This window comes from Neofelis nebulosa, chromosome 2, assembly GCF_028018385.1.
Source record: "Neofelis nebulosa isolate mNeoNeb1 chromosome 2, mNeoNeb1.pri, whole genome shotgun sequence".
Lineage (NCBI taxonomy): Eukaryota > Metazoa > Chordata > Mammalia > Carnivora > Felidae > Neofelis > Neofelis nebulosa.
Window position 1 is genome coordinate 202,024,682 of NC_080783.1, and position 25,781 is coordinate 202,050,462.

The window sequence follows — 25,781 nt, forward strand, 5'->3', positions numbered from 1 at the left end:
GGTTAGGCCCATCCTTTGGAGAGTCGAGAAGATGATTATCCACCTTATTTTTCCTGTGGCTCAGGTGAGGAACCTGGTTGAGAAATGCCCTGGAGGACAAGTACCTGTCAGCTCTGGAGTCAGCTTCCTGGACTTGACTCCTGCTCGGCCTTACCACTTACCAGCTTGGTGGCCTTGGCCAAGTAGCCCGGCCTCTCTGAGCCTCAGGTTCCTCATCTGTGATGTGAGTGTCATAGTGCCTCCCTCACTGGACGGTTTGAGGATTAAGGAGCCCTCAGTGAGTGCTATGATCATCAATGTCCCCATCTCATGAAGAAGCCGGCGACTGAGCTGATCAGAACCAGGGCTCCAGCCTGAGTTCTGGGCCTTTCTTGTTCTGCCCTGCAGTGCTGCTTCCTGGTTCCTGCTGCCACAGGAATCCCCACCTCTGTGCCGTGTGCAGAGTCATATGATGGGCCCAGCTTAGGTGGAAGCAGGTGCTGTTGGAAGCCTTTTTTGCTTCTTCCTGGGCATGGGACAGTGACTTATATGGAGCACACCGATGGCAGGCAAGTAGGCAGGCCGACCGCCTCTCAGCCTGCCTGTATCTTGCCTCTCTGTGCTCGGCTCGTCACGGATGGGCGCCTGCCGTCATCCAGGCCCTCACCGCATAGCCACGTGGGGGCTGGACTCCGGAACCTGTGCCTGCGGATGAGAGTGGCAGCAGGAAGCAGTTATGGGCCATTTCCTATCCAGCAGCCTGGTGTGAGGGCAGAGCTCAGCCTCTGGGATGAAGCAGTCCTGGGATCAAGTACCAGTCTTGTTGCTTACTGGCTGTGTGCTGCTTGGGCAAGTTCTTTAAACTCCGAGCCTCAGTTTCTCCTCTGGAAAATAGAAACAGTGCCTACTTCGTGGCATCGCTGGGGCCAAATGAGAAAGCACGGGGCTTGATGACAATTCTCCCTTCCCATGCTGGCATGTGACTAGTGGGCTGCACTGTGTCCCCCAAGGCAGTGCACACAGGTGTTAAGCAGGGGCCTCGTAGGCCTCACCCCAGGCCTGAGAGGTGCCTCTGGAAATTTCTGTTCCTCTTCCCCAGGGTAACAGACAGGTCCTGGTCCTCCCTCCTCTGGCAGAGCACACACAGAACCAGAGCATATTGGTACTGCTGGGGGTGGGTCTTAGAGGGAACCAGGAGTTTAGGGTGGGTGAGTGTCTCACTCCCAAGGTCACGTAGCAAGCAAATGACAGCCGAAGCGACACGTGCCTCCTGTTCCGAGCACGGCAGGACAGAAAGCCAGGGCTCAGAGCTGGAGGAAGCATGCCGGGCCGTGGCTCTGGAGTCAGAAAGACCCCACAGTAGGGCCTTGGTTAAGTCTCTCCACCTCTCCCTGGCTCGGTTTCCTCAGCTTCAGAATAAGGATGTGATACCAGAGATTTTCGGGGACTCATGCAGCTTAAGGTGTGCAGACACATCACACTGAAGTGCCCGGTAAAAGGTAGTTGTAAAGAAAAGGTGGGAGTGATGAGGGGCGGCACTGTGTTCTAAGTGAGGACTGGCTTTGGAGTATGAGTCCTCGGTGTGAATAAATCCCGACTCTGCCAACACCTCGCCATGTGACCTTGCCGAGTTCCTGCCCTCTCTGGGTATTATTCTTTGCATCTAGGAAATGAAGGGGTTGGATTGGAATGGTCTCGGAAGGCCCTGTCTCCTCTAACCTCCTGTGGCTTCATGCTGAGGTTCTTCTTGAGCCCCGGGAGAGGCCTGACCTCCCTTTGCTGTTCCTGGAGCCCTGGGCCTTCCTGGCACCAGGACCAAGGCCTGCAGCCAGCCATGTCCTCATCTTTTCTCTGCAGTGTCCTCTAAAGGGCAGCCTCCTCTGAGCATGCTCAGCTCTCCCATCCACTCAGTATATCTCCTGGCTCTTAGAGGCCTGAGGTGACAAACTGTCCCAGTGGGCAGGGAGAGGCCCTCCAAGTGTGCCCTCTGTGTCTCCCTCCTCATGATGCTCAGCCAGCTGGGCTGTTTTCAGAAGTGTGTGGGAGCCTTTCAGGGCATCCCCTGGGCACCTGCTCAGGGGAAGCTCTGACCCCCCACCCTGCCAACCTGCCTCTGGGACCTGCTGCTGCCTGGCTCAGCCACATCCACAGCTCCTGCGACCTGTACCCAGGTGCCCTAGAAGGCAGTTTTATAGATTTTATAGGGGATAAGAAACAGGTTCAGTGGGGATCCAGAGGGTTTCTGCCTCCTCTCAGCCTCCCTCTGCCTCCCCCCCCTCCTCCCGCCCCACCTCTTCTCCACTTCCCCTCAGCACCCCTGCAGGCTTCTGCCAGCTTGGCTCAGCCTGGAACCAATGATGACAGGGACAGGGTACGAAGCCCTGTTTCAGAGGGGCTCTCTCAGAGTGTGGCCCCGTCTCCTGAGTCCAGCTCCCTCCCTGGCAGGTGTGCTCTGGTGCCAGAAGGCCCTCTCTGGGCCTGGGGACTAGGGGCTCGGAGATTGGAGCCGTGCCTTCCACTGAGTGCTTTCTTTGGCAGTTGTTTGCTCCGACACATAATCTCATTGGATCCTCAGAACAGCCCTGTGAGACAAGTGGTTATGAGCCCGCTTTTCAGATGAAGAAACTGAGTTTCACCTAACTCTCAGAGGTTGAGTGCCTGCCAGGGAGACCTGGCTAGGAGATGGCAGAGCCAGGAAACCAGGCTGCCGGTTCTCAAGACCATGCTCCCTCTTTTTCTTGTTTATTTTTTTTAATGTTTATTTACTTTTGAGAGAAATAGAGCGCGAGTGAGGAAGGGGCAGAGAGAGAGGGAGACACAGAATCTGAAGCAGGCTCCAGGCTCTGCGCTGTCAGCACAGAGCCCGACGCGGGGCTTGAACTTGGGACCGGCGAGATCGTGACCTGAGCTGAAGTCGGACGCTCAACCGACTGAGCCACCCAGGCGCCCCTTGACCATGTTCGCTCTTAACCACAGGCTCACTGCTGGCTGAGTTTGGGTTGAAACCTTGGACAGATCCCTGAGGCGACTGGACCCCTGCTTGTTTTTCCAGATGTCACCCTTCCCAGCCATCTCACTGAGGATCTTCCGGCCTACGTGTGGGACAGCTTCCCCTGGCCCGGGCCCAGTTGCTCGGCCTCAGTCCTCCAGAGCTATGGCTGTCACTTGACTGCTGGGTCCTCCTCTTACTAAGGCCTGGCTCCAGTGTGAGCCAGTGAGTGACTTCTGTTCCAGCAGAGGGCCCCCAGCCCCTCTGGTGTCTTGATATTTCTACTGTGCTCTCCCATGGAACCCATGTCTAGGAGGCAACCGTGCTGGGCCGCAGAGCGGGCTGAGCCCTGGAGGGCAGACATGCTCTGCTTCCCGGGAACAGGGAGGCCCCTTGCCATCCCGCCCCTCCGTCCAAGACAGGTCTTTCTCTTTCTCACAGCCACCCAGCGCCATGAGCGTTGCTTATCCCCATGCCGGAGAGGAAGGAAGTGAGGCGCAGGGCAATACTGTGATTTGCCAGAGATCGCAGAGAAGTTCGGGTTTAGAACTGGGACAGAAGCCAGCTCCTGTGTTGGCAGACCAGGGCCCTTTACACCAGCCCGTGCTTCGTGCTATCTTACTCCGCATGAAGACTGTCCTGGGCCCAGACACCGTGCTTGTTGGCATATGGACAGAGATGGTGAGTGTGAAGTGCTTTGTCCAGCAGCAGAGCTCATCGGTCAGATGTCAGAGCTGGAAAGGCTCTCAACATGCCTCTGAGAATGGGGTAACTAAGGCCAGAGTAAGGCACGGGCTTGTTCAAAGCACTTAGTGGGTTGGTGACAGGGTCTGGGCCGGAACCCAGGTCTCCTGCGGCTTGGGCTCTTCCTCCCCCAAATGTCGCTTTCTGGTCTCTTGGGGCACCTGGGGGTGAGCTCACCCATCCTGCTGGCGTCTGCAGGAGACAGTGGAAGCCGCTCCTGGAACCTAGACTTAGCAACCCTGCAGTTGGACAGCTCTCCCCACCCCAGGGTGCTAAGCCTAGACTGCCAGGCCCGTCTCCCATCCCTTCTTCCCTGAGGTGCTTGCAGGCAGGACTTTCACACCGTCCCAGACCAGAGCCTTTCAGTGACCCTGGCTGAACACTGGATTGGGAGGCAGCAGTCCCACATTTGTGACCTGGCTCTGCTGCTACCCATGTGATCTTGAGAGTGTCTGGATCTCACTGACCTTCTGTTTCCTCACCTGTTGTCTGCTGCCCAGACAAATGGCTGCTTTGTGCCTACCTAAGTCATCACTTCCTTTCCAGTCTTCACTGTCCCCTGTGCCCGATAGAAACCCACTACTTACACCATGTTTGTTCCCCACACCTTCTGTCTTTCCATATGCTGCTGCTTTGCCCAGAAGGCTCTCCCAGTGCCTTCCCAACCCCAGCCCTGCCTTCAGGCTCAGGCCAGTTCAGCCAGCGTTTGGTGCACTGGAGCTTAGTGCCACAACCTGGAGGTGAGGTTCAATCAGACCTGAATTCTGCCCTTGGACAGTCACACAGGCTCAACAAACAAGTTTTGGTCTTTGCCATGTGCCGGGCTCTGTGCTAAGTGCTGGTGGGTCAAAGATGACTAGGACAGGGTCCTGTCCTTGAGAGCAGTCTGGAGGCGTAGACGCCCCGCCAACCACACAGTGTGGAGGGCTACAAGATTCCAGACTCTAAAGTGACAAGCTTCCTCCCTGGTGGGGTATTTAGGGAAAGCTGCTGGAGGAGCTAGAGTATTTCTCCAGTAACCCACCTGACAAAGCCTATGGTTTGCTCAGTGCTCTCATATCTGTGAGCTCACGTGGTCCCCACAACACCCTTGTTAGGTCATTGAGTCAGGAGATGATCTCGATGAGTAAATACTGATTGTGAACCTACTGTGTGACGGGCGCAACTCCAGGTGCTAGAGATTCAACAGCGGACCTTGTGTTCTGGGTGGGGGACCCATCAGTGAGCACATGCAGACGTCAGGAAGTGACGGGTGCTGTAGAGAAAGATAAAGCAGGGTGAGTGGATAGAGAGGCCTGGGGAAGACCTCCCTGAGGAGGTGGCAGTTGAGCAAGGACCTGAAAGAGGGAAGGAATCTGCTGTTCAACTATGTGGCACAGAGTGGTTCAGGAGGAAGGAAGAGCAAATGCAAAGGCCCTGGGGTGGAACTGTTCTCGTGCTCAAGGAAAAGCAAGGAGGCCACAGAGCCAGACAAGAGTTTGGGTTGGATGTGGGGTGTGAGATGTGTCAGGATGATTCTAGGGTTTGGGGGCCAAGCAACTGAATGATACTGGAGCGGTGGGGAACAGTGTAGGAGGAGCGTGTTTGGAGGTGGAGGAATGAGAGAGTTCAGCTCCTGTGCCCCTGCCACTCAGAGTCCACCCCACGTGCACATGGACACACCGGCCTAAGGGTCACCCATGCCCACCCCTTTGGGAAACCTCCTCATCCTCTCAGGCCTATTCCAAGCTCAGTCTTCTGAGGGTCATGTTCTTTCATCAGTGTCTTTCTGGCCTTTCTGAAAGGTCCCCAAAAAGCCCAAGTTGAGGGGTGCCCAACACCCCTTCTTCATCACCACCCCGAGAGGCTGTGAAGCACTGATTGAGCTGGGAGGGGTAGAAGGGGCCCCAGATGCCTCCCTGGGTGCTGTTCTCTCCCACGGCGCCTCTGAAGTCTTGTCTTGTTCTCCCTTCACAGCTGCCCCCCCTCCCCTGGAGCAGCTGAAAATGGGACGCTGGGCCTCGCTTTCCGCAGGGCTGTTGTCCTGGAAATGGCAGAATTTCTCTTTATGTTGCTTTGATGATCTTGTGAGCAAGTTCAAGTTCTATATAACGGATCTAATTGTTAAGCTTCTAAGCTAAGGGACTCTCAACTGGAAGGGACACTAAGAACAACAGGTATTTGCTATACTCGATTTCAGTTTTTCTCCTAAATTTGCATTTTGCAAACCCTACCCTACCCTCACTAAAGGAAAAGAAAAGAGAAATCCAGTTTTCCCAAGGTCTAAAGTTTCTGGAAATGGAACCTCTCTTATCGAGCTTCTTGTTTCTTCGCCTGCCTCTGGTGTGGGCAGACCGGTGCTAGGAGCTTCTGCGAGTAGGGCCTGCAGGTCCTGAGAGCAGTCTGGCAGGAGGAGGGATGCGGATGGGTGGGGGAGTGGAAGACGCACACCTGGGCACCCGGAAAGGAATGGGAGGGTGGCTTGAATCCAGACTGAGCCCAGATTCTTCTCCAGCTAAAGCATTCTGTGCTTTTGCTTCCCCCACCCCGCATGATTGAAATTTCAGGGAGCCCAGAGGGCGTCCTCTGCAAGGGACACAGTTTAGATGTTTCTGGTGCCAGTGATACAATGGGATCAGGGGAAGGTACAGAGGAAATGGAAGCAGAGGCCCTCTGGTTTCACTGCCGGCCGCAGGGGCAAGGCCTGCCTGGGGCTCTTAAGGAGGATCTCAGTATGGAAGCCAGCCTCCACCCCAATGCCATCAGGGAGGGACTGTTCAATATACTGTGGCACAGGCAAGGCCATGTATATGATGAGACGGCTCCATGGGATGGCTGGGGAGGAGGTAAGGTAATCTTGGGTCTGAAACACTGCTCCATGGCCCTGGCTCCGTGACCTTGGGGCCTGTAAGCAGTCATCCTTCTGATGTTCTCTTTCTTTATCTTAAAATGGGGATAATAGTAGTGCCTACTGCATTAGGGGGAGATGATGCTTCAGTAAAGTGCTTGGTGCGGTCCCTGCCCCATAAAAGCAGTTCTAGCACAGTATACAGAATACCATTTATACTAAATTCTAAAACTATAGGTACCGAAAAGTTTGGAATTTTGCACACTGAACTGTTAACAGTGTGGGTTTAAGGGGGAGGGGTCTTGTACAGCAGGGAAAGGGAAAGGAGGAGAATCACTGGGAGATCATCCTCTTCCTGTTTAATGCACTTATATCCTGTTGGGGAAAAGTTTTCATTGACCAAGCGTTCTGTTTAAAATCACCAAAGCAATAGATTTCCATTTTGGAAAAAAATCAAAAGAAACAGTATGTGTAACACATACCTGCCAAGGACCCAAACCAGCCACAGGTCTTTGGAGCCTGAGGTCTTACCCCACCCCCCTGAGCTGCTATCCTTACTGGCTGCCTGGGAACCTCTGGCTTGCCAGGTCCTATTGCTGCCTGCTGGAGCTCTATATCTTGTCAACACACACGACTGTTTATTGCCAGTCCCTGGTCCCTGTCCCTATCCCCCTCCCCCCCACCTCCGGCGCGGCGCCGCTGCCGCTGCCGTGTGACTCATCCTCTACCTCACTGCACAGGGACTCTCAATCCCGAGCTTTCCTGTGGGGGATGGGGAGAATCTGCTGGAGTGAAATGCATCCCACAAATGTTTATGGGGCGCTTAGGTGATTGGGGAGGCTGGGCTGGGTACCAAGAAGTACTGCCCTAGTGGGGTGAGGTGGGGTAGGGGCTGCTGATGTGTGTCCCTGAGACCCGGGAAAAGGCTAGTGGGAATGAAAAGCAGGGTAGAAGTATAACCTGGCTCAAGGCCGGGTCATGGTCATTGGGGGCCAGACCTAAAGGGTCAGGGGACCCTCTGAGGCCTGCGGCATCAGCTGGGGCCCCTTGACTCTATTCCCTTGTGACCTGCCCACTCCAGCTGTGAGCCAGTGTTGTCTCCTTCCCTGCACAGTCTCATCTCCAGGCCGGCTGGAGGTTTCAGGGCCCTTGGAAAGACTTTTGAGATCCCCTCTCTCCTCTGTTCACACTCTTCCCCCTCCAGTCTCCTGCCCATGAGGCCCAGGTTCAGTCCCACATCCTTTAGGAAACTTCCATCATTCCCTGAACCCCCTTTTCCTGAGTATCACCCTTGGAACAGACTTACTTATGGCTCCCTCCACAGTGGAGGCATATGGCAAACTTGAATCTTCTTCCCATTGGTCCTGACAAGCTTTGTTTTCACTGATGCAGCACGACACACAAAAAACTGGCAATTAGGAGAGCTGGGTTCTAATTTTTAGTCTGTCACTTGCCAGCTCTAGGTGGCCTTGGACAAGTCAGTTCACCTCTCCTTGCCTCAGTTTCTTCATCTATCAAATGAGGGTCAGGATACAAGAGAGGGAAATGAGAGGTGCCTGGGTGGCTCAGTCGGTTAAGTGTCCGACTTCAGCTCAGGTTATGATCTCACAGCTCATGGGTTCGGGCCCTGCGTCAGGCTGTGTGCTGACAGCTCAGAGCCTGAAGCCTGTTTAGGATTCTGTGTCTCCCTCTCTCTCTGCGCCTCTCCTGCTCACGCTCTGTGTGTGTGTCTCTCCCTCTCAAGAATAAATAAACATTAAAAAAAATTTTTTTAAAGAGGGGAAATGAAAGGAGATACGTAAAGGCTCCAGCCCCACACCTTGCATCAGACACTCTAAGTGCGTCTATCTAGTGAGTGTTTTTTTTCTTCTCCGTGTAGAGATTGTATCTTAAAGTGAATCATGATCAAATACAGTATTATTGAGTGGGCACTATTGATTGACATGTTTATAAGTTGTCATTCATTGGGTGACTCCTATAGGCCAGGAGCTATAAATAAATGATCTCAGTGACCCTTACAGCTACCCTGAGGGTGGCATCATCACCCCAGTTACAGAGGAAGGACCAAGATTCAGAGACACATGTAACGTGTACCGTGTAACATTTAACCTTCACAACGACACTCATACTTGGATATTGGCAGAGGCTCGTTGAAGTCAGCCTGCCTTCCCCTTTGTCTTTCTCTTTCCTCATGTTTCATTTATTCATTACCTGTATATTTATTTGCTATGTGCAGGATACTTGTCCTGGGCTCTTTAGAGGATACAGATCCTAGAGTGACATTCCTTCTGCTTCTCTCTCACTCTCTGGCAGACTTGTGTTGATCCTTCAAAGCCCAATCCAAATGGTCCCTGCCCTGGGAGCAACACCTACCCTAAATCAAATGTAGCCATCCCCACCTTCTTCCTCTTTCCTCTTTCCTGACATCTAAAAGTCAGTTTTATCTCAGTTCACAAGTAGTTAATGCCTACTATATGCTGGAAGCTGGAGTCCCAGATGACTCTAGAGAATTTCCACCCTCGGGGAGCTTAAGGCCCAGTGATGGACAAGTTTACACTGACACGTCATGATAATGTAGAGCGATTCACATTATACTTGGGTTTTGAAGAAAATTATAATAGTAAAAGCAGTCACTACTTTTTGCTAACGGTGAGTGCCAAGCACTGTTTGGCATTCTCTGCCTGGATTATTTCCTCTTGTACTCCATAAACCCTCTGAAATAGGCTTTTACACAGATGGGGAAACTGAGAATAGGAGATAAAACATAAATGCCCAAGGCTGCCCAGCTGGGAGCCCTGATTGGAACCCAGGGAGGAGAGACTAGTGCCACATATCTTTGTCTCTGCTGGTCTGGCTGTGAAGCAGCTGGGGCAGTGGGGAGTGTGTTCTGGTCTGTTTACCTTTTTCCTTGGTCCTCATAGCTGACATTGTAGGTGGAAAGAATCAGATTAAAGAAGAATCAGAGCCCCTCCTACCCCAAAGGAGCCTCCAGCCCCAGCGGAGACCGGAGCTGAATACAGATCAGGCAGGCAGGGGCTGAGCAGTCTGAAAATTCCCACCTCCTACCTTAGGAGTTTAGTGGGTAAGACTGAGCCCTTCTGGCTGAGTTAACACGGGGAGGGCTTCCTGGAGGCAACAGACCTAGACGATAGAAAGGATTTCCCAAGGTCTTTACGAGGCCACTGGAGTGAAAGGGGAGCAGTGGTAAGACTTCCCTGGAGGAGAGCTCGTGAAGAGAATACCGTCTCTGGCCTTCTCAGGGCCACTTCGGGCCTCTTTGGGCCTGGGTGCTGATGCTCCCCTTAGAAACACAATAAGAATAAAACCAGAGATAATGTGTTGAGTGGCTAAGAACACAAACCCTGGAGCCACGCTGCCTGGGTTTGAGTCAGTTATCAGCTACTTGACTTTGAGCAAGTTGCTTAACCTTTCTGTGCCTCGGTCTCCTCATCTGTAAAATGAGGGGATGGTCATTGTGACCTCCCGGAGCTGTGGTGAGGTGCAAACGAGATGGAAAGTATGAGAGCACACCGCTGTAAACTGTAGAGCGCCAGGCTTTCATTGGGAGGTATTACCTTTCAGGACGGGAGTTGAGACTGGTTGCTGGGGCAGTTGAAGAGGGAGTTAGAGAAACGGAGTCGTGTGCAACCAGGAATCCCTCGGGACCTGGCCGAGTTGCAGCCCCAGAGCAGGCCTCAGGCCCGGAACTAGGGCGGCAGAGCCCCTCGCACACCCCTGGGTCCCTGGTGACCAGCACTGGTGGCCCAAGGAGGCCCCTCTTCCCGGCACTCCCCTCTGACTGGCCAGGCCAGGGGCGAGATGCGGGAAGCGGGATCAGGGGTGTCCGGTCACCCTGGCAACCGAGGGTGACGTACAACAGCGTTGCCTGCTGCTCCACTGCACCAGTCTCAGCAGATGGGGACCGTCCCAGGAGATGTAAATCAAATGTTCTCGTGGAGGTTGCAGAGGCACCGGGAGCCCCTCACCACTTTGAAGTTCGGTCAGTGTCTGCTCAGTGTGCGTGTGTGTGTGTATGAGAGAGAACTAGAGTGTGTGAATGTGTGTAAGAGTGTGTTATGAGAGAGAGTTAGAGTGTGGGTGAGTGTGTAAGAGGGAGTAAATGTGTGTGAGAGCTGTAAGGGAGTGTGGATACGTGTGTAAGAGAGCGTGGGTGAGAGTAAGGGGGTATGTGTAAGAAGGAGTGAGTGTGAGGAGTGTGTATAAGAGCTCGAGTGAGGATGAGTATGTGTAAAAGGGAGTGTGTAAGAGTGCAAGAGCTTGTGGGTGAGTGTGAGAGACTGTGTGCAGGTGAGTGTGTAAGAGGGAGTTTGTAAGAGTGTAGGAGAGCAAGAGTGTGGGTGAGTGTGTGTGCCCCCCAGTCCCCGCAGTTGCCCATCTGCCACCTACACTGGACAGAGTGGGAAACATCTCTCCCCTCCCATGGTCAGAACTATGTCCGTGGGTTTGCCCTGTGGCCCAGGGATGTGGAATTTCCACACCCTCATGGGAGGCCACGTGGTTTGAGAGATCACTGGGCCTGGAGCTTCCTGGCTTCTCACCGTGGAATGGTCACGTGACACTGACAGGTCACTGGCTGTCTTTGAGTCTCAGTTTCCCTGACCATGTGGCAGAGGGTTTGGATGGTCTCCAGGGTCTGTTCCACTCTCCTGGCTCTGGATCTGATTCCAGCCGCCTCTGCCCCACCCCAGATTCCATCCTGGTGATATCACTGCTGCCACAGAGTTTGGTCCCTGGAAGTCCAGCCTCATTTCCTGGCATCTTGGGATCTCCCCTCAGTGCTGGGCCTTTGTCAGGGGATTGGGGCCTGACTATTTCCCTTTCACCACACGTGGTGTCAGCAAACTTCCCGCACCTTGAGGAGATCTCTAGGGCTACAGGGTGGGGACAGCTGGTAGAGTCAGGGCCTTGGGAGAGGGACAAGCCAGAACAGGCCTTCATGCCCCTCCCCACACCGTACTACTGCGCCCTCCCCACTGGAAACTGCTTTCCAGTAATGTACCACCTACCAGGGGTAAGGAGCCAAGTGTGGATCCCAGACCTTCCTCTTCAGTCTGGGCTTGGCCCTTCCCTGTCCTTGCCCATCAGGGTCTGCTCACCAAGAGGCAAGGCCAGCACAGGAAGACCCGGGGAGACTCACTCTGGGAACATGGCTCCAGTCCCAGGTACTCCGGGAGCAAGCTTATGTGGAAGAAAGTGCATTGCACTCAAGTCAGGAGGCCTGAGACTTAGTGATCCTGGGTAGCTGGGACCTGTCCTGCCTCCTCTGAGCTCTAGCTTTTCTTCCATCAAATAGGAGTGCCAGTTGTCTCCTAGCCTAGCAAGGGAGGCCTGATGGCCTAAAAGTCCCAAGGGTGAGTAAAGCATGGCCATTCCCACAAGTTCTTCATGAAGGTTCTGACTTTCAGTAACCTCAGCGTCCCCAGTGCACAGCACCAGCCTGGGCTCAGAGAAAATACCCATGTTTCAGTACAAGATTAATTAGCTCTCTCTGCTACAGATATTCTAAGCTAGAGTAGAATTCTTCCCTTAGACTCTGGGGAAGCCACCGAATCTTGCCAGGCCCCACCTTTCTCTTCTGCAAAATGGGGACAATACTTATCCCACAGGGCTGTCGTGAGGACTAAAGAGATGCTATATGCCAGGCTCCCAGCACAGCGCCTGGCTCACAGTGCATCTTTAGGAACAAGGAACATTCTTCACGTTACTGCTCTTGGCTTGTTTTGCATGTCCCCCTACCCCGTCCTCCCATGTGGTACTCCTCTCTGGGTTTCCAATGCATGGTGTGGCACTTCCTGGTCCCAGGAAAGATTTGTGGAACGGACTGATAGCATTGGGGGGGGGGGGGGGGGGCAGGGAGGAATTTTCAAAGCCTAATGTGCTAGATGGAGGTGGAGGCTGTCGTCTGCTTGCCTGGGCTGTCTCTTTAGACTATGCCTTCTCCTAAGGCAGCTAGCTGTTGGTGCTCAGTTCCAGGGCAGGATGTCAAGGTCAGCTGGCTAGACTTGGAGCTGGACTCCTGGCCTTGAGGAGCAGCTTCCTGGTGGCCGGCAGGAGCTCTGCTCCCCCAAAGTCCCATGCCATCCTATCTCCCCTCCAGGGCAGTGCAGGTCTCTGGGTGTGGTACCATTGTCCCGTCTCCACTGCTCCTGCCTGGGTTGTCTGACCTTGCTGGGTGCCGGGGAGAGAGAGAAATCTGGACAGGGTCTGTGGGTTGAAGGTTCGAGAAGGGGAGGCACCAGAGAGGGACTCCTGCCCTAATGTGAACAGACAGGGATGGTCAGGGAATGCTTCCTGGAGCCGCAGGAGGATAGAAGCATGTGGCATCAGCCACACACATGGGGATAGAGGTACAGGAATGGCGTTCTGGAGAGACAGACTAGACCAGGCAAAGATCTATAGACAAGAGAGGATGTGGTTCATTTGGGCGAAATGCCCCTTCCATTGCACCAGCCAACTGAACACCGGGTGTTACTCCTAGACACTACAAAGACTGGGGAATTTTTCAGCAAGAGGTGAGTTTGGTCAGGTCTGTTTTGAAGTCAAGAGAATTGTACTGGTGGCTTTGGGGTTCTCTCCTCACCTACAATGGAGACGTGTTTTTTTCTAACATGTTTTGAGTGTCTCCTGGGTGCTTGGCACTGTACCAACGGTTCTGGGCCTAGCTAGTGTTTTGAGGATGAGTCTTGACTTGTAGCTACACTGGCACTACCCAGATCGGTATTGGAGAGCAGAAGGGGCTTTGGGCATGAGGAGGGATGTTTCTTCTCCTTCCCACGGATCTCAGGGGTAATGAGAGCCAAAGCTTGGCCAGATGGGTTGTCAGGAATTATGTCAGTAATGGCCTAGCCCTGTGCATTTTCAAATCAGTAGATACTTGCTGAGTTCCTACTATGTCCCTAGCCCTGGGGATCTCATTATAAATGGATAGGGAATCTGCCTGCACAGATTACAGGCTAGGGAGGGGACGGGAGCAAGAACTTTCACCTTAAACAAACCGTCATACTCTCTTAACCAAGCTTACCCTGGGTTTTATGGTACTCAACATGGGGTTAGATGCCTGGGTCTTCTCCACCCACCTCCCCACCCAAAAATAAACCCAAAACCCTTAGGGAGCTTGGGACCAAACCTGGCATTGAAGGAGCACCTCTCAGAAGGGGATTTTTGCTACTTCCTAGCTCTGGGTTTGGAGCCTCAGTGTGGACCACTGCTGCTAGCTTGGGGAGAGGGTGACAGGCAGAGGGGCATGTTCATGCCTTGATGAGGAGGAGGGAGAGTGAGGATTGACTTCTAGAACTTAGGAGTTTGATGGGAGCTACGGGGGTCAGACCTGGGTTCTGTCCTGGTTCTGCTACTGATTTGCCGTGTGCCCTCATGCAAGTCCCTTCCCCTTTCTGGGCCTCGGTTGCTCTATCTTTAAAGTGGATGGGGGGGCGCCTGGGTGGTGCAGTCGGTTGAGCGTCCGACTTCAGCCAGGTCACGATCTCGCAGTCTGTGAGTTCGAGCCCCGCGTCAGGCTCTGGGCTGATGGCTCGGAGCCTGGAGCCTGTTTCCGATTCTGTGTCTCCCTCTCTCTCTGCCCCTCCCCCATTCATGCTCTGTCTCTCTCTGTCCCAGAAATAAATAAAAAACGTTGAAAAAAAAATTAAAAAAAAAAAAAAAAGTGGATGGGATTAGGCTAGAAAACAGGATGGCATATAGGTTTTGTCTCACATGCAAAATGGACTGATCACCATTGGCTTCTTGAGCAGCTCTCTGGGCTTAGCAGGAAAGCACACGAATCTGGAGTTAGGGGTCACTGTGTACATTCTGTAGGTTTGCAGACGTCAGGTGGTTTGATTCCCAAGTTCCTTTCTGTGCTGATGTTCTTTGATTCTTCTGTGCTTCCTTCTATCTCCTGTGTTATTTCTTGACCAACCGGTTGTCTGCTTTCTGCTTAAACACCTTCGTGATGGGGAACTCACATCCTTCCCTCAGACAGAATCATTAGATTGTTGTGCCTGGTCTCGAGCTCACATCTGCCACCCTGAACTTGTACCTAGAAAGCTGACTTGGGTTCAGGTGTAGCTAATGCCCTTAGATACTTGGAGCCTCGGTAATCAATGTATGATTTCTGTCTTCCGGAGGCATACAGAGCTGCTTCTTTCCACTATTTTATGACAGAGCCAGAGATAGCATCTTGTATATCCTTTGGAAAAAACACTTTAAAAACATTGTCAGTTTATACGGCAAACCCAGTGAAGCTGGTATTACTGCTTCCATTTTACGGATGATGAAGCCAAGGCTCAGAGAGTTAACAGAGCGGCCCTCCGAGACCAAGCCTGTGCCCCTCTCACCAGCTGCTCCTCTGTCCCCAGCCCTGTCCCCAACCTTCCGTCCTGGCTCGCCGCAAGACCATGGCCTCCTGTTCTCTCACCCTCCGCAGGTTTCCATGTGATCCCCACTATCTCCAGCATCGTCCCGGAGAGCTGCCTGCTGATCGTGGTGGGGCTGCTGGTGGGGGGCCTGATCAAGGGCGTGGGCGAGACGCCCCCCTTCCTGCAATCCGACGTCTTCTTCCTCTTCCTGCTGCCGCCCATCATCCTGGACGCGGGCTACTTCCTGCCGCTGCGGCAGTTCACAGAGAACCTGGGCACCATCCTGATCTTCGCCGTGGTGGGCACACTGTGGAATGCCTTCTTCCTGGGCGGCCTCATGTACGCCGTGTGCCTGGTGGGCGGCGAGCAGATCAACAACATTGGCCTTCTGGACAACCTGCTCTTTGGCAGCATCATCTCAGCCGTGGACCCCGTGGCCGTGCTGGCCGTCTTTGAGGAAATTCACATCAATGAGCTGCTGCATATCCTTGTCTTTGGGGAGTCCCTGCTCAATGACGCCGTCACTGTGGTGAGGGGCAGTGGCCACACACACGTGCACATTGGGCACAGACATGAATCCAGGTCCAGAGTGAATCCCACATCCACCCGCTAATCACAGTAGCCAAACAGCTAATGTCCATTCCTGCTTACTCTGTGCCAGGCATCACTCTGAGCACTCAGTGTGGATTATCTCATTTAATCCTGATGATGATCTTCGGAGGTGCTTCTTACTTTACAAACGAAGAAGCATCAGGCTCGCTGAAGTTAAACAACTGGCTAACATATGATAGAACCAAGGTTAGAAGTCAGGTCTGTCAGACGTCCGGACCTGAGCTCTTGGCCTTCCCGGGGCATATTCTCTGTCCCTGACTCAGATCGTGATGTGATCTTGGTTAAATTACATATCCTCTTGAGACTTCAGTTTGTCCTTTATAGGCCATTTAGTCTATGAGGGCCATTTCAGCTTTATGTTGGCTGGGTCTTAAGTTATAATTAGGTGTGTGCAGTTTGGGGGCAGCAGTGGTGGAAAGGGACCCTGCCCTCAAAACCTCCAGAAAGGGCACCTGGCTGGCTCAGTTAGCGGAGCATGCAACTCTTCATTTCAGGGTCACGAGTTCAAGTCCCACATTGGGCATGGAGCCTACTTTAAAAACATAAAAAATAAAATTTATCAAAAAAAAAAAAAAAAAAAAGAACCCTCCAGAAGGTGATAAGTAAAATAGATTGTCTGGGGTTGGCCACTTGCTTATTACCTGACCTTAGGCAAATCACCATACCTCTCTGGGCCTCACCTTTGATAGCTGCAAAGTGGCAGAGCAGATACTGCTTTCCTCCCAGGATCTAGTAAAGAACAGACACCCCCAACACAGAGTCTGGCACATGGCTGTGCTGTATGTGGTCACACATGCCCTTCCTCCCAGCTGGTTTCCTCAGGAAACAGGTATGTGTATGTGCACACTCACATATTGTGAAAACACTCCAATTCTCCTAGCTGGCCCCCTCAGAGAGCACTGCACACACGGGAAAACACAAGGACACCTGCACGCCAGTGCATGCTCACACACACGCTCCCTCTTCACCCACCCCAGCCCCTCAGGAAGCCGCACTTCAAAGAAGAGACAGACAGCAGCGGGGTGGGGGGGGCCCGGCAGCCTCAGCTTCCTCTTCCTCCCCTGCTGCCTTCATCGGGTCCTTGTGGGGCTGGGGGAGCAGCAGTCTGGTCTAAGCAGGCAGGCCTCAGTGCTGGGTCTTCTGGCACCAGCTCTTGCCTCAGTTTCTCCATCTGTAACAAGGATTGCAGTACCCAGCCTGTCATCCTCCCAGGGTTCTTACAGAAGGCACGCTTACCAGCAAGTACCAAAGTCAAAGCCCTCCCCAGTTGGATCTGGGTGTTGGGGTTCAGGTTGGCATTATCGGGGAGCAGTGGGGCCTGCTTATGTCAAGTGGATACCGCAGTCTGGCCAACTTGGGCATCTGGCCATGCCTCCCAAGGTGGTGGCAGTGCTGGTAGTAAGCTCACTTCCTATGTGAGTACTTCCTGTCTGAATATGTATTTGCCTCATCTGATCCACACAGAAACTCTGGGAGGTTGGCACTGTAACTATCCCGTTTTTCCAAGTGAGGAAACTGAGATACTGAGAGGTTAAGGAGCTCATCCAGGGTCATGTTAGCTGATAAATGAGGTAGCTGGGGTTCAGATCTACACAGTCGGAGCCCTGAGCCCACACACTTACCACTATGCTACACTGCCTCTCTAGTCTATAGCCAGATGGGAGAGGAGGACCTCGCCCTTCACCTGCCCCACTGGCCCAGGTAGTGCACTGTGAGGACCCATGAACCTCCTCAGGCCAGGAGTGAGTTTAGGTAGCCGAGGGCTAAGAATGCACCTGCTGTCCACTGCAGGAGCCCTGCCTGTCTCCCAGACAGCTATGGTCCAGGCAGCACTGCAGACTGGCCAGTGCTTGGCATCTCCCCTTCTGTCTGCCCCAAGTCAGACCCTTTCTGGAGCTCTGGCCACAAACGTGAGTGCCCTGTTCCCGACATTAAAGCTGAAGGCTCCCCCTGAGTCCCATGGTCTCAGGCTTTTGCCCTGGAACAGTCACCACTCCTACCTAGGCCTCCTTGTCTCTAGGTACTGGGGGCTTTGGAGAGTCCCCTTTCAGTAACCCTCAGGTCCTTTTCCCTCTCCCTCAGCACCCCCAGGCCTGAAAACTCCAGCTGGTTTCCTGGCACAGCTGTCTAGGAGAAGGCCTGGTAGCCAGGGAGCTGGCACCTGAGTGGGGGTGGATCCTCAGAGCTGTACCTGCTGGGGAGGGCCTGCCCACTGCTGTCAGGGAGTAAGTTCTGGGCCTGGCTTTGCTGATGGGGTCTGGGGGCCCTGTGTCAAGTCGCTCCCCCACTGTGGGCTCCAGTTGAGCAAAGGAGTGGGCATCCTTGGCTTGCTTACCTCATGAGGCTGCTGTGTGTCAAGCAGGGTGACCGTTGTCCAAGGGCTTTACAATATATGAAGTCCCATTTAAACATCTGACAATAGCATTACAGTGACTGTTTCTTTCCCAGTCCAGGAGGTGGGGAAGCCTTAGAAAGCCTCTAGTTCCATAGTATCTGAATTTGGCCGTTCACGGTAACCCCCTGAAGAGCTTGTTGAGTAGAGATTTCTGGGCCCCACCTCCAGAGAATCCAAGGCGGGTATGGCCTGCCTGTGTATATTTTCAGAAATTTTCACAGGTTAAGAAGTCCTGTTCTAGTTCATTGTCTGAATTCTCCCTGATTTAGGCTGAAGAAGAGACTGAAATCCAGACAGGGACATGACCTGCCCAAGTCAGACAGTGAGAGAGGCCCCTTAGTGCCAGGAATAGCCAACACTGTGATAGGCATGGTCCTGGGCACTTTGCCTTTATTAACTAGTCCTCACAATAGTCCTGTAAGGTTGGTACTGTAATCCCATTTTATGGCTAGGAAGATTGCAGCACAGGGAGACAGTAATCTGCCCCATGCACACAGCTAGAACACGGCAGAGCCACTGTTCAACCCAGACAGTTTGGGTTCAGAGTTTGTGCTCTTGATCAACATGGCACGCTGCCTGCCGGAAGCGAGGCCCTCGAGCCCCTGGCCCAGTGGTTTGGACCACCTGCTTGGCACTAGCGTGTCTCCGCTATCACGTGGCCTCTTCTTGTGGCCGTGGTCAGTGGAAGGCACATGATCACCCTGGGGTGGACCCCAGAGAGCTGGAGGGCCAGGGCCCTGCCCTCCTGCCAACCAGCCTGCACGTCCTCCCCAGGTCCTGTATCATCTCTTTGAGGAGTTTGCAAACTACGACCGAGTGGGCATCGTGGACATCGTCCTTGGCTTCCTGAGCTTCTTCGTGGTGTCCCTGGGCGGGGTGTTTGTGGGCGTGGTCTACGGGGTCATCGCAGCCTTCACGTCCCGATTCACCTCCCACATCCGTGTCATCGAGCCGCTCTTCGTCTTCCTCTACAGCTACATGGCCTACCTATCAGCCGAGCTCTTCCACCTGTCGGGTATCATGGCGTGAGTCTGGGCGTGGCATGGGGGGGGGTGGGGGGCACGGCCTGCCAACACAAGGGAGCTCCCCATCGCCCAGCCTCCAGCTCCAGGGATAAGATTCACGCACCAGGCTCCAGGTCCTGGGACTGCCCCCGGAAGCACTGAGTTTAAAGTTCTGGAAAGCCTCAGCCCTGCTACTTCTTCCCTTCATTGGCCTCCAAGGGGGTTCCTTGGTTGTAGCTAGACACAGGCTCCTGCATTCACTGTGCCCTTCTGTAGCCCTAGCGAGGAGGCTTGGGGCTTCCACTGCTGTGAGGAGTCGTAGAGATCCTGAGGCCTCAGCTGGGCCTTGCAGTCAGGGTAAGGTGGAGAAGCAGTGAGGTGTGCCCGGTAGAGCAGGACATTGGAAGTGGAGAGGCCGGGTTCGATCACAGGATTCAGGGTGACCTTGAGGAGGCCAGGCCAGCAGGAGCAGAGCTCAGGTATGGACCCCAGGCCAGGAGAGCTTGGGCAGCTACTGTGGAGACCCCCATCTGTGAGACAGCGCACTCCAGGGTAATAAGCCAAGGCCACGGACATGTGTAATTGACTCCTGTTAGGCAGAGAGGCAGCACGGCCTTGGGGAGGAGGCACAGGCCTTGGAGTCGGGCAGACCTCAGTTTGCATCTTAGCTCTGCCACTCACTGGCTGGGTAACAGTGGAAGGGTGAAGTGTCTCTTAACTCTCAGGTCCCTCAGCTGAAAAATGCAAAAACATGACGGTGTCTGAGGGTTGAGTGAGAGGATTGAGCTGGAAAAGTCGCGTGAAGCCCACCGTGAGTGCCCGACCCGTCAGAGGAGCTCAGCAAATGGGTATCGCTCAGCCTCCCTGGCAGTGGAAGGGCTTTGGGAAGGTGCAGCTCGCCTGAGCCCCGAACTCTGCTCTTTTCTGACCCCAGACTCATTGCCTCGGGAGTGGTGATGCGCCCCTACGTGGAGGCCAACATCTCCCACAAGTCCCACACGACCATCAAATATTTCCTGAAGATGTGGAGCAGTGTCAGTGAGACCCTCATCTTTATCTTCCTCGGCGTCTCCACGGTGGCTGGCTCCCACCACTGGAACTGGACCTTTGTCATCAGCACCCTGCTCTTCTGCCTCATCGCCCGAGTGCTGGGTGAGGTCCTGGGCTGGAGCCGGGTGGAGGTGTGTGTGCGAGCGTGCACGGTGGGGGCAGGGGGTCGGCTGGGGGGGAGGGAAGGGTGCCCTGTGTGGAGAGCCCCTGCTTGGCTGTGCAGCAGGTGCTCCCCTGCCCCTCTCTGCCACGCTGAGACCACGATGGGTCCTCGAGAGGAGCCCATGCTCACGGTGAGTCTGTGACCTCTGGGAAGACAGTCGTGTGTGAGTGCACAGAGGGGCCTCGGGGAGCCTGTGCCCCAGAGCTCGGATCTGTGAATGTTTTCTGCGTGGTCCTGTGGCGCTGGTGACTCGAGCCCTTGGAAAGCTGGGGACGGCTCCTCCAAATCTGGCCGCGCCGCCAGCCCAGGGCCACACCCAGGGACCAGGCCTCCAGTCCTTGGGTCCTGCTTATACCTTCCGGACACGCCTCACCGCAGAGACTGTATCACTTCCCCCTCTGGGTCTCACTCACCTCTCCTCTGAGACTCGGTCTTTGGTCCCCAAGCCTGACTGGGTGTCACATCCACTTGGTACACTGTTCTAAATCCCCTTTCTTCCAGGGCCTCATCCTCCAGAGATTGTGGTTCTATGCTTGAGGTTGCATCCAAGTCTTTGCATTTAAAAAACAAAAAACCCCAAAATACCCACAACGTTTTAGGGGCGCCTGGGTGGCTCAGTCGGTTGAGCGTCCACCTTTGGTTCAGGTCATGCGTGATCTCGCAGTTCTTGAGTTCGAGCCCGGCATTGGGCTCTGAGCTGTCAGCACAGCTGGAGCCTGCTTCAGATTCTGTGTCTCCCTCTCTCTGCCCCTCCCCCACTTGCACTCTGTCTCTCCCTCTCAAAAATAAAGAAGCATATGGGGCGCCTGGGTGGCGCAGTCGGTTAAGCGTCCGACTTCAGCCAGGTCACGATCTCGCGGTCCGTGAGTTCGAGCCCCGCGTCAGGCTCTGGGCTGATGGCTCGGAGCCTGGAGCCTGTTTCCGATTCTGTGTCTCCCTCTCTCTCTGCCCCTCCCCCGTTCATGCTCTGTCTCTCTCTGTCCCAAAAATAAATTAAAAAAAAACGTTGAAAAAAAAAAATTTAAAAAAAAAATAAAATAAATAAAGAAGCATTAAAAAAAAAAGAAATTAAGAAAACTTTTTTATTATGGAAAATTTGAAGCACACAGAAAATTTGAGCCCATGAACCCATTATAATTAATAGATACCAACATGTGGCCAGCCTTGTTTCAGCTCTTCTCCCACCCCCCTTCTGACATCCAGCCACCGGAGGCCTTGTGATATCTCTAAAGCACATCCAGGTTGGGAAACCCTCTGAGGGATCCACCCAGCTGTTGGCTGAGGGACCCAGGAAGTGAGCGCGCTGGGTGGATGTACTCGCAGAGGCTTCCTCCAGACAGAGCGGTTGCGGGGAAGCCGGGAGGGGCTGGGGACAGTTTGACACTCTTCCTGCCCTTCCCTGGCAGGTGTGCTGGGCCTGACCTGGTTCATCAACAAGTTCCGAATCGTGAAGCTGACCCCCAAAGACCAGTTCATCATTGCCTACGGAGGCCTGCGAGGGGCCATCGCCTTCTCCTTGGGCTACCTCCTGGACAAGAAGCACTTCCCCATGTGTGACCTGTTCCTCACTGCCATCATCACTGTCATCTTCTTCACCGTCTTTGTGCAGGTGCTGGACAGGGCGGAGCAGCCCTGCCTGGGGACCCTGGGTCTGCCAGTGAGAGGGGGCCACGGGTTCTAGTCCACTGATCACTTGCTGTGCAATCTTGGGCAAGCCACTCCCCCTTTCTGGGCCTCAGTTTCCTTAATTGTGAAGGGGGAATTATGATAGTGAGCAACCGATCAGAAAGTAGAGCAGCCAGAATGCTGCCTAACTTAGTTAGAGATCCAGACGGCATTGAGAGAAGTGGGTGCGGTCAGCAGGCCCACAGGCTCTTTACAGGGCTTTGGGGAAGTGATTTAATGTCCTAGGATCTCAGTTTCTGCGCCTGTAAAATGGGATAATCATAGCACAACGGGGGGAGCTAGAAAGGTTGTTGAGTTGGGCAGCAGGAGGTCTGGAGTCAGCCCGAGCTGTGCTGCCCCTGTGTGACCCTGGGAAAGACCCTCCTCCCGTTTCTGGGTTCAGTTCCCCATCTGTGAAGTGAGGGCATCAGCTTAGATGATCCCAGAGTCCTTCCAGCCTTGCTGGTCTATTTTCTGTGCATTTAAATGAACCTGGCTTAGCTGAGAGTCCCCCCAAACCCCTCAGAATCCCCAAGGAAACCCAGCCTGGATGGCGGAAATTTGCTCCACCTTACCTGACCTGTGACTTTGGGCAAGTGAGAAATGGTCTGTCTAGGCCTCCATTTCTATCCCCTCTGTCTTTCCTAGATATAAATCGTGGCAAAGCCTTAGCTGGGAAACAGCATTGCCTTCTCAAAAGAAAAAGATATGGCGGCATCCTCCTGGGGCTAGATTTACCTTCTGTCCTTAATAAGGATAGGGGGCTGCCTCTTTCACCCGCTTGCCCTGTTTCCATCTTCAAAAATATTTTATGACCTTAACTTTGCAGTTGTATATGGTAATGGTTTACCAAGCCCATTTTCAATGAAGTCAGCATTGAGGGAGGGCCTTCCTGCTTGGGTCTGAATCCAGCGTTACTACTCCTGAGAGACCTTAGAAAGTTACTTACCCTCTATGTCAGTTTCCTTGTCTGTAAAATGGGGACAATGGAAAGATCTACCTCTTAGGGTCATTGTGGGTATTCACGAACTAATACTAGTAAATCACAGCTGGCTCTGGCACCTGGAAAACATGCAGTTAAATTTGCTGTCACTCTTACTAGGTTATCAGTGGCAGTCCTGTGAGGGAGGCAGAGCAGAAGTAGTTTTCCCTATCAGCCAGGCCTGACTTCTCTGGGCTTGCAAAGTATGCCTGTGGCGGAGCCCACATTTGAACCCAGGCCCTCCAACCCCTCGCCCGGGCTAAGGGAGTCATTCCCCTGGATGGGCTCATGTCTTCAGGAAGAAGCAGCCCTTAAGGACCTGCCTTTATACGATGGCTGGCACGGAGGTTGGGAGATTGGGGACCTCAGAGCAGAGGGCATACCAGCCTCAGGAGCTCTGCAGGTGGGGGCAGGGGAGGCTGGGCCTCCCTGCCAGGGTAGCAGAACTGGAGTGCCTGACACCTACCTGCCCCCCAGGGCATGACCATTCGGCCCCTGGTAGACCTGTTGGCTGTGAAGAAAAAGCAAGAAACAAAGCGTTCTATCAACGAGGAAATCCACACACAGGTACTGGAAGCTGGGCCTTGGCGCTCGGTTGCAAAAGGCTCAGGGAGCTGGGGAGCAGCCAGGCCTCATGTCCGTTGCCTCACTCAGCTCCTTCGTCCCTCATCCCAGTGTTGGGTCATCTTTCAGCCCCTTGAGGTCACCATATTGTGCCATAGGCAGGTGTGGTGTGGGCAGCCAGGAGCGCCGGGGGGGGGGGGGGGGTCATGCTATCTCTACCTCTACTGGGAACCTATTGCAGGCATTGGGCACAGGTGGGTTCAGGGAAGAGGGCTCAGCCAGGCCCCAGAGGCAGAGGGTTTGAGGTGCCATGGGTTCAGGATGAGTGAGGTGTTGGTGCCACCTCCTGGCTGCTCCTGGAACTACAGGGCTGGGCTGAGCAGAGCTACACTAGAGTGGAAGGTGGGGCGGGCGGGGGGGGGGGGGGGCCCATTCAGAAGTCTCCGTAGGGAAGGAGCCCAGTAGTGAGGCTTGACCTGGCCCTGGGCCCATTTCAGTTCCTGGACCACCTTCTGACAGGCATCGAGGACATCTGTGGCCACTACGGCCACCACCACTGGAAGGACAAGTAGGTGGCAGGCCTGGTGGGCGGGGAGGGGCAGGTGAGGGTCTCCCCGGGCCCTGAGTGTCATCCCACCCTGAGGAACTGGCTCCACGCATCTCCTCCCTCCTCCCTCCTCCCGCCAGGCTCAACCGGTTTAACAAGAAGTATGTGAAGAAGTGTCTGATAGCCGGCGAGCGCTCCAAGGAGCCACAGCTCATCGCCTTCTACCACAAGATGGAGATGAAGCAGGCCATCGAGCTGGTGGAGAGCGGTGGCATGGGCAAGATCCCTTCTGCCGTCTCCACTGTCTCCATGCAGTGAGTGCCCATGGCCGATGCTGGCAGCTTCTGCACGCACACCAACCTGGCAGGCCGCCGGGGGGGGGGGGGGGGGGGGTTGGGGGGGGGTTGGGGGGGGGTTGGGGGGGGGGCAGGCCCCTCTGTTGTCCAAGCAGGGCGGGTGAGAGGGCTGCAGGGCCGCAGTGAGGACCACCCCCACCCCCAGGCCATCCCCTGGGTGACCTCCTGGCCCGGACCCTGCACTCCAGGGTCACAGGAGTTCTCCCGGGGACCTAACCTGTGCCCTGTTGTCCAGGAACATCCACCCCAAGTCCCTGCCTGCCGAGCGCATCCTGCCAGCTCTGTCCAAGGACAAGGAGGAGGAGATTCGCAAAATCCTGAGGAACAACTTGCAGAAGACCAGGCAGCGGGTGAGGGGCTGCTCCCCGCCTGGTGCCCCTCCAGCAGAGGAGTCTCTCTGCTCCAGCCCTGCCCCGCACGTGCCCAGACGCCCCCCCACCCCCACCCCCGGCCGGCTCCTCCAGGCCCAGCTTCTAGTGCCTGACGGCTGTTCCTCCCACAGCTGCGGTCCTACAACAGACACACGCTGGTGGCAGATCCCTATGAGGAGGCCTGGAACCAGATGCTGCTGCGCAGACAGAAGGCCCGGCAACTAGAGCAGAAGGTGCGTCTAGGACTGGAGCTGGCTCCCGCCTTTCCGGGAGTCTGGGTTCTTCCCACACCCCCGCCACCAAGCCCCTGTGAAGAGAGAGCCACTGCAGTCTGGGTTTTGGGGGGTTTTTTGGGGGGGGGGGGCCTCCTCCACTTGTATTGAAGGCTGAGCCCCAGGGCAGGTTCCAGAAAGCTGCCTCTTCCTCCACTTCCTTCCCTCTCAGAGCAGCAAAGAGGCCGTTGCTCTCTCATCGTATCCTCAGACATCTGAGTCTATCCATGTGCTCTAACCCCTCATTTTCTTTTTTTTTTTTTTTTAACGTTTATTTATTTATTTTGAGAGAGAGATTGCACGCACCCGTGTGAGCAGGGAAGGGGCAGAGAGAGAGGGAGAGAGAATCCCTAGCAGGCTCCACACTGTCAGAGCAGAGCCCAACACAGGGCTTGAAAGTATGAGAGACGGGCACCTGGGTGGCTCGGTTCATTAAGCGTCCGATTCCAGCTCAGGTCATGACCTTGCAGTTCATGGGTTCAAGCCCCACATTAGACTCTGGGCTGACAGCTCAGAGCCTGGATCCTGCTTCAGATTCTGTGTCTCCCACCCCCGCCCTTCTCTCTCTCCCTCTCTCTCTCTCTGCCTCTCCCCCTCTTGTGCTCTCCCTCTCTCTCAAAAATGAATAAATAGACATTAAAAAAATATATGAGACATATCAGGACTTGAGCTGAAATCAAGACTGAGCCGACTGAGCCACCCAGGTGTCCCTAGGATAGAACAAGGGCTTAAGGGAAGATAACCTGAGTTCAGTTTAGACATACTGCACTGAGATACCTGAGGGCCATTTGGGGTCCAGTTCTCCTGAGCTGACTTTATGGACCTCAGGGGCGAGTGTGGACTGGAGTAGATAGAGACCAGGGCAGTGTCACTGTGTGAGAGGCAG

The 25,781-nt window shown here is 54.4% G+C and overlaps 1 protein-coding gene across 1 annotated transcript in view; it reads left to right on the top strand.

The window, feature by feature from the left end:
- Window positions 1-25,781, top strand: part of SLC9A1 (solute carrier family 9 member A1) — a 48,378-nt gene that overhangs the window by 19,702 nt on the left and 2,895 nt on the right. Inside the window, exons 2-10 of the mRNA XM_058718475.1 lie at window positions 14,983-15,443; window positions 18,696-18,946; window positions 19,860-20,077; window positions 21,545-21,747; window positions 23,263-23,352; window positions 23,847-23,917; window positions 24,037-24,210; window positions 24,488-24,602; window positions 24,755-24,856. Coding sequence (XP_058574458.1) covers window positions 14,983-15,443; window positions 18,696-18,946; window positions 19,860-20,077; window positions 21,545-21,747; window positions 23,263-23,352; window positions 23,847-23,917; window positions 24,037-24,210; window positions 24,488-24,602; window positions 24,755-24,856 — 1,685 coding nt within the window. The remainder of the gene's footprint in view (window positions 1-14,982; window positions 15,444-18,695; window positions 18,947-19,859; window positions 20,078-21,544; window positions 21,748-23,262; window positions 23,353-23,846; window positions 23,918-24,036; window positions 24,211-24,487; window positions 24,603-24,754; window positions 24,857-25,781) is intronic.